Raw genomic sequence first — 8615 nt, 5'->3', positions numbered from 1 at the left:
AGCACTTGTTGGGTGGACGAACACGAGATAAATATTCTTGGAAAATAATCTTCTCTCCGGTTTCTAATATAGATTACAAAAAATTCATATAGTTTGGTATTGGATATAGGAAAAGCTCAATTAACCTTAATGAGAATATTTTATATTCTTCTTTTAATTGAGATTTTATTTTTAATAATTTCTTTTCATTTTTGTTATTAAATTTTAATAAAAGAAATTTTAAAAAAATGTTTTTAAGTAAAATTAATAAAATTAAACGATGTTAATTACTTTTTAACGTGTAAAGTTTTTTTATTAGAAAAAAATATCAACTTCCGCCCCAAAACTATTTTGGCTTATCTTTGGCAGGAAGAATATAAAGGTGGAAAACAAAAGAAAACAGATAGATAAAATGATAAATACAAATAAGATTTAAATTATTTTTTAATCTATAAAATAGTCTTTTAAAAAATTGCTTTTAATTATTTGACATATTTTTTTTGTATGCACCATTAGTTTTACTTGGATGACATGAAAAAAAAAGAAGTATTCTATCATCACTCTCACGTCATCCTCTAACAATAATTTTGTAATTTTTTATTCATGGTAATTTAATTATTATTTTTTTGGAAGTATGTCGCCTTCACCATGTGTAAGTCTTATTGAGCAAATAGAAAATTACTGATATTTTCGTCTAATAATCATAACTTATTAATATTTTTGATCCAATGAAACGTACTAACATTTAGGTCAAAAATAAATTATTGATATTTTTCTCCAATAAAAAATATTAACATTTTTATCCAACAAAAAGTTACTAATATTTACGTTGGTATCTTAGTGACAAATTTATCTCGTCTCTTTATATCACGTAGACTATTTTATTAATAAAAAATTAACAATAAGATATATTTATCATACATTTTACACTTTCAGAAAGTAAATTTTTTATTTTCATTAGAATATTTTTGTCAATAAATTATACATTTAGAAACAAAAATAACTATTTAATTTAATTTAATTGATTGAATATGATCCATCATCATCAGTTGTAGGTTCTTGATACTTTCCTCCGTTCCAACTGATAAAAGAGAATTAAATATTTATTTTGTATACGAAGGAGATTACCAATAAACTGTTGAAATATAAACTTGATTTGGGCCTAAATTAATTATTTGGTTCCTTAGACTTAGTTATTTTGGGCTTAAGTAATTATGGGTCATGTTTCTAGAGAATTCTTGTAGTGTTTGGAGTGTCTAGATATTTCTTATGGTTGTAATATTTTCTAGAATACTCTTTGGATCTCTAGAGTTGAGAACTCTCTAGAATTAGTGTGTCTAGAGTTCTCCTTAGAGTAGTATAAATAGAGATGTAATCCTACACATTTGTATGAAGCAAAAATACAAAGTTCTCTCCTCCATAAAGAATTCTCCTTCCTATCAAATTTCTATTCAAAGTCTCCAATATTCCTAAACACTTTTCCTAAACATAAAAAGCCTTATTTCCAACAAAGTGGTATCAGAGCTTCAAGATCCTCAAAAGATGGCGAATGGAGGTTTTCCTTTCCAAATGCCGATGCTCACAAAGAACAACTATGATAATTGGAGTATCAAGATGAAGGCGCTACTAGGAGCTCAAGATGTGTGGGATATCGTAGAGAATGGCTTCGAGGAGCAAGATGAAGCCTCGCTAAGCCAAGGTGTAAAGGAGACGTTGAAGGAGTCAAGAAAGAGAGACAAGAAAGCTCTCTTTCTCATTTATCAATCGGTGGATGAAGATACATTTGAGAAGATATCCAACGCAACGACGGCCAAAGAAGCATGGGATAAGCTTCAAACTTGCAACAAAGGAGTTGAGCAGGTAAAAAAGATTCGTCTTCAAACTCTTAGAGGTGACTTTGAGCGTTTGTTTATGGAGGAGTCCGAGTCAATTTCTGATTATTTTTCTCGAGTATTGGCCGTAGTCAATCAACTTAAAAGAAATGGTGAAGATGTTGATGAGGTGAAGGTCATGGAAAAAATACTTCGAACTTTAAATCCAAGTTTTGACTTCATTGTTACCAACATTGAAGAAAACAAGGATTTAAAGACCATGACTATTGAGCAACTCATGGGTTCCTTACAAGCATACGAAGAAAAACAAAAGAGAAAAATTAAACAAAATGAGGCTACGGAGCAACTACTACAACTCAACGTAAAGGAAGCAAACTATGCAAATTATAAGAGCCAAAGAGGACGAGGTCGCGGCCAAGATCATCGACGTGGACGAGGACATGGAGGAGAAGGAAGAGGTGGTTACAACAACCACTCCAACAAATTCAACAATGGAGAAAGAAGTTGGAATCCACAAGTAACAAGAGGTCGTGGAAGAGGAAATTCATGGTCGAGGTATGACAAATCACAAATCAAGTGCTTCAATTGCAACAAGATTGGTCACTATGCATCCGAGTGTAGATTCTCGAAGAAGGTTGAAGAGAAAGCTAACTTTGTAGAAGAAAAAGGCGGAGAAGAAGAAACTTTGCTACTCGCGTGCCAAAACAAATTTGAAGAGAAAAGAAACAAGTGGTACCTCGACACCGGCGCAAGCAACCACATGTGCGGCGATAAAAGCATGTTCGTGGAGATCAATGAAGCGGCAACTGGCGATGTCTCATTTGGAGACGACTCAAAGATACCAGTCAAAGGCAAAGGTAAAATTCTCATACGTTTGAAGAATGGGAGTCATCAATTCATATCCAATGTCTACTATGTGCCTAACATGAAGAATAATATTTTGAGCTTGGGACAATTATTAGAGAAAGGCTATGACATCCATTTGAAAGAACATAGTCTTTTCTTAAGAGATTGTAGACATAACTTGATTGCTAAGGTGCCTATGTCAAAGAATAGAATGTTCCTCTTGAACATTCAAAATGATGTGGCAAAGTGTCTCAAGGCTTGCTATACCGACTCTTCGTGGCTATGGCATCTACGGTTCGGGCACCTCAACTTCGACGGTCTAGAACGTTTAGCGAAGAAGGGGATGGTGAGAGGCTTGCCTAGCATCAACCACCCAGACCAACTTTGCGAAGGATGTCTAATTGGGAAGCAATTTCGTAAAAGTTTTCCAAAGGAATCAACAACAAGAGCAACAAAGCCGCTAGAGCTCATACACACCGATGTCTGTGGACCAATCAAACCCAATTCATTTGGTAAGAATAAGTACTTTCTCCTCTTTATTGATGATTATTCCAGAAAAACCTGGGTTTATTTCTTGAAGGAGAAATCAGAAGTGTTTGAAAACTTTAAGAAGTTCAAAGCTCTCGTGGAGAAAGAAAGTGGTTTTTCCATCAAGGCCATGAGATCTGATCGAGGAGGAGAGTTCACTTCAAATAAGTTCAACAAATATTGTGAAGACCATGGAATTCGTCGCCCACTGACAGTGCCAAGATCGCCACAACAAAATGGAGTAGTAGAGAGAAAGAACCGGACCATACTTAACATGGTGCGAAGCATGCTCAAAAGCAAGAAGATGCCGAAGGAGTTTTGGGCTGAAGCAGTGGCATGTGCAGTTTACCTAACAAATCGTTCTTCAACAAGAAGCGTGCATGAGAAGACACCACAAGAAGCATGGAGTGGAAGGAAGCCCGGGATCTCTCACCTCAAAGTGTTTGGAAGCATTGCCTATACCCATGTTCCAGACGAAAAGAGGACAAAGCTTGATGATAAAAGTGAGAAGTACGTGTTTGTGGGTTACGACTCAAGATCCAAGGGGTACAAGCTCTATAATCCAAATAGTAGAAAGATCGTCATAAGTCGCGACGTGGAGTTCGACGAAGAAGATTGTTGGGATTGGAGTGTTCAAGAAGATAAGTATGATTTTCTTCCTTATTTTGAAGAAGATGATGAAATTGAACAACCAATCATAGAGGAACATATTACACCACCTGCCTCACCGACACCAAGGCTGGATGAAACAAGTTCAAGTGAGAGGACACCGCGACTAAGGAGCATTGAAGAGATTTATGAGGTAACCAAAAACCTAAACGACATTAACCTCTTTTGTCTTTTTGGTGATTGTGAGCCTCTAAGCTATCAAGAAGCGGCGGAAAACATAAAATGGAAAGACGCCATGGATGAAGAAATCAAGTCAATCACGAAGAATGATACGTGGGAACTTACTACACTTCCACGAGGACACAAAGCAATCGGAGTAAGATGGGTGTACAAGGCAAAGAAGAATGCTAAAGGAGATGTGGAGAGATACAAAGCAAGATTGGTGGCTAAAGGCTATAGTCAAAGACAAGGAATTGACTATGATGAGGTATTTGCTCCTGTTGCTCGTCTTGAAACTATTAGACTGATCATTTCTTTGGCAGCCCAAAATAAATGGAAGATCTATCAAATGGATGTGAAGTCAGCCTTCTTGAATGGTTTTCTCGAAGAAGAAGTCTATATTGAGCAACCACTGGGCTATGAAGTAAAAGGGCAAGAAGAAAAAGTCTTGAAGTTGAAGAAGGCGTTGTACGGTCTCAAGCAAGCACCGAGAGCTTGGAATGTTCGAATCGACAAATACTTTCAAGACAAGAACTTCATCAAGTGTCCATATGAGCATGCGCTCTATATCAAAGCGCAAAGTGGAGATATTTTGATTGTGTGTTTGTATGTAGATGACTTGATCTTTACAGGGAACAATCCAAGCATGTTCGAAGAGTTCAAGAAAGATATGTCAAATGAATTTGAGATGACGGATATGGGGCTCATGGCATATTATCTCGGCATCGAAGTAAAACAAGAAGACAAAGGAATTTTCATCACCCAAGAAGGCTATGCCAAAGAAGTCCTTAAGAAGTTCAAGATGGATGACGCCAATCCAGTTGACACCCCGATGGAATGTGGCAGCAAGTTGAGCAAGCATGAAAAAGGAGAGAATGTGGATCCAACTCTTTACAAAAGTTTGATTGGAAGTTTACGTTACTTGACATGTACAAGGCCGGATATTCTCTATGCTGTAGGAGTAGTAAGTCGCTACATGGAAGCTCCAACCACAACTCACTTCAAGGCGGCAAAGAGAATCCTTCGATACATCAAAGGTACAACAAACTTTGGCTTGCACTATTACTCTTCTGACAATTATAACATTGTTGGCTATAGTGATAGCGATTGGAGTGGAGACTTGGATGATAGAAAGAGCACTACTGGTTTTGTGTTCTTTATGGGAGATACTGCTTTCACTTGGATGTCAAAGAAGCAACCAATAGTCACACTATCAACTTGTGAAGCTGAGTATGTCGCTGTCACATCATGCGTTTGTCATGCAATTTGGCTAAGGAACTTGTTGAAAGAGTTAAAAATGCCACAAGAAGAACCTATGGAAATATGTGTTGACAATAAATCAGCACTCGCTTTGGCAAAGAATCCAGTCTTTCATGAAAGAAGTAAGCACATCGACACCCGTTACCACTTCATAAGAGAATGCATTGAGAAGAAGGAGATAAAGTTGAAGTATGTGATGTCTCAAGATCAAGCTGCCGACATTTTCACAAAGCCACTTAAGTTGGAAACTTTCGTGAAGCTAAGGAGTATGCTTGGAGTCACAAATCAAGTTTAAGGGGGGATGTTGAAATATAAACTTGATTTGGGCCTAAATTAATTATTTGGTTCCTTAGACTTAGTTATTTTGGGCTTAAGTAATTATAGGTCATGTTTCTAGAGAATTCTTGTAGTGTTTGGAGTGTCTAGATATTTCTTATGGTTGTAATATTTTCTAGAATACTCTTTGGATCTCTAGAGTTGAGAACTCTCTAGAATTAGTGTGTCTAGAGTTCTCCTTAGAGTAGTATAAATGGAGATGTAATCCTACACATTTGTATGAAGCAAAAATACAAAGTTCTCTCCTCCATAAAGAATTCTCCTTCCCATCAAATTTCTATTCAAAGTCTCCAATATTCCTAAACACTTTTCCTAAACATAAAAAGCCTTATTTCCAACATAAACAATACGACTTTTTTTAGTTGAGAAACCTGGTTAAAATTTTCCGAGAACAATATATAAGAAGCAATGGCTTTTTTGCTTTCAATTTATCTGCAGCTGCCAACCTCCTCTCGCAGATATGGCAAGATGGATACAGTCAACGACAAACAGCCTGATTGCTTTAGCTGTGGGTCGCCGCAAAAACCTCGCTTTAAGACAGAGGAAGAAAAACGAATCTCTTTTGGAGAAAAGTGGTTTCCGACCGTTTCAAAATGCGACCAAAAGTACGACGATCTGGGGATCTAAGATCCGTTTCCAGCTTATGAGCTCTATCCATCGTGACAACTCCTTCGGTAAGGGGTCTAACATGGACGAGCTTGATCAAATGAATGACTCAGCTTCAGCAAGGGAATCCGATGAACGTCCCTCAGATATACGAAAGACCGGGGGTAAATACATATGTAATACTAGATTTTCTTGTTAACTTGGTGCATAGTTTTAAATTGCGGTAATGATCGCGATGGCAATGAGTCAGAAAACCTATGCGGTTTATGCACTCCTAATTGTAATTGTGATGCAATCATGAAGTGTCAAAATATCTTGATATTGTGACTACAATTACCATTAAAAACCGCAATTTAAAACCATGACATGGTATGATGTCTTTTTTTTTTTTTTAATGTGAATATTATGTGTAACCAGAAAATTCATTGCCCCAAAACCGCGAAAACCAACAATTTCCAGAGCAGAAAGATAGTATGGATCTAACGGTGACCGTGCACCTTGAGATGAAGGGGGACGGAGAGCATGTTCTGAAGATCAAGGGGTTCAGTCCAAGCTCAACCGAAGAGGATAACGTGGAAAGGGAAAAGCAAATGGCTCAAAAGGCAGCGGTGTTGTTGCTTTACGGAGAGATGCTTCAGGAAATGGGAAAGAAATGGCGTGCCCAGTTCCAGGCTTCGGATTCTAGTGAATGAATGAGTCATCTTTGATTCTCTGTAGTATTTTGTGTTATATTTTCCTTTCTGGTTTGCAGTTTCTTATTTTGTGGATCCTCTTCGAAGAAATTAAAGCTAGGTAACTAATGTTGTTTGTAGAATATAATAAATTTTACAATAAATTGTAAAACAAGCTAGAGAGAAAGAATGAAAAAAAAGGCAAAAGAGAAAGGTGTGTGAGATACAATAAATAGTGTGATACAAACAATGAGTATCATTGTATAAGACTATAAGTTGGTTGTGTCAATAATATAAATTTAATAAAAATACAGTTTCTTTGATTTTTTTGCTACGCTATTATTCAGAATCAGTCTTACTAATTTATTAAAAATAATTTAAGCAAAAATATCACAATATAAAAAATGATTAAATTATCAATGAGTTAAACATCTTAATTAAGCTCAAACTTTAGATTTTTTAAATAAGTCAAAGGGCGAGATAGTTTATCAAAGGGTCTCACTAAAACCAAAATTAACATGTTCGGAATATGTAGTGCAACCAGCTCTCTATAGTTTCGTGCCGCAACAATCTCAATCGTAGATAAAATATCCAATGGCTTGAAAAATAAATAAATTTATTTTACATTTTGAAAATGTAGGATTATTGATAATAAAATTATATATATATATATATATATATATATATATATATATATATATATATATATATCTTAATATTATATGAATGGTTTCTATTTTGTGAGTTTAATAATAACTTTTATACATTTTATAAAAAAATATTTACTTTTATAAATGATGAAAAAATAAATAAAAAGAAATTTCATTCCCACAATAAATAAATTCAAACAGTTTAAACATATTGGAAACAAAAAAAAAATATCAGCTGAAATATAATTAACAAATACAATAGATATAATGAATACATAAGTATATAAAGATTAACTTTTACAAATCCTCAACCAAACTCCACTACAAAAATCTGTATTTGCCCACTTCCTCAAACTCAAAATCAACTGTAGGCTACTAAAGTTAGGTTTATAATAAATTATTAGAAGTTGTGACGTTTCTCTTGGAACAGTATATATGATGACAGCCATGTGGTCACTTTCATATATACATTAGAATATAACAAATGACTTTTCTCCACTTAAAAAAAAAAAGACTTTTCTTGTACAAGTCATTAAAGGTGTTTTATATAATGGTGTTAATTAGATTGAAAAAAGTTACATTTTTCCTAAACTAAAATAACATTTTGTAGACCACACTAGTAGAAAGAATGGATATAACATCGTTTTGTTAATATCGATTTTAAAAAAATGATATTAACAAAAATCCAGAAGCATATTCGTAAATAATCCAAGTTTGTTAATGTTGGTTTTTGACAAAATTGATGTTAACATTAATTTTTAAAAACCAATGTTAACAAACTCATGTTAACATCGGTTTTTCGAAAACTCAGGTTGTGTTAGTTAAATTAAATCTGTCTCTTTCTCTTCTCTCGCGCTCATTATGAATCATCTCTTACTATCGCGCTCTCGTTCTCATTGTCACTCATCTCTCGTGTTCTCGTTCTTGTTCTCACTCATCTCTTACGCTCTTATTCTCACCCTCACTCTCACGCACTCCTTGCGATGGTGCGACCATATCGTTTTCACACACGCTATCATCTTTTACTCTCGTTCTCGATGTCACTCACAGCTCTACTCACTCTTATTCTCATTCTCGGT

General features: G+C 35.1%; 1 protein-coding gene across 1 annotated transcript; it reads left to right on the top strand.

The window, feature by feature from the left end:
* Positions 1 to 5978: 5978 nt before the first annotated feature.
* LOC114415783 lies at positions 5979 to 7209 on the top strand. Its single transcript, XM_028380635.1, has 2 exons — positions 5979 to 6379; positions 6633 to 7209. The coding sequence occupies exons 1-2, from the start codon at positions 6070 to 6072 to the stop codon at positions 6905 to 6907; spliced, it is 585 nt and encodes a 194-aa protein (XP_028236436.1). The 5' UTR covers positions 5979 to 6069; the 3' UTR covers positions 6908 to 7209.
* Positions 7210 to 8615: the final 1406 nt, after the last annotated feature.

Source organism: Glycine soja, chromosome 1, assembly GCF_004193775.1.
Source record: "Glycine soja cultivar W05 chromosome 1, ASM419377v2, whole genome shotgun sequence".
Lineage (NCBI taxonomy): Eukaryota > Viridiplantae > Streptophyta > Magnoliopsida > Fabales > Fabaceae > Glycine > Glycine soja.
The sequence above is the reverse complement of the archived record's forward strand: the minus strand, read 5'-3'. Positions and strand labels throughout refer to the sequence as shown.

What these genes read in the sequence shown, in the direction of transcription:
- LOC114415783 (XM_028380635.1), top strand. Translation starts at nt 6,070, where the DNA reads ATGGCAAGATGGATACAGTCAACGACAAACAGCCTGATTGCTTTAGCT. An exon ending in AGATATACGAAAGACCGGGG is followed by an intron (nt 6,380 to 6,632) that starts GTAAATACATAT and finishes ATGTGTAACCAG; the next exon opens with AAAATTCATTGCCCCAAAAC.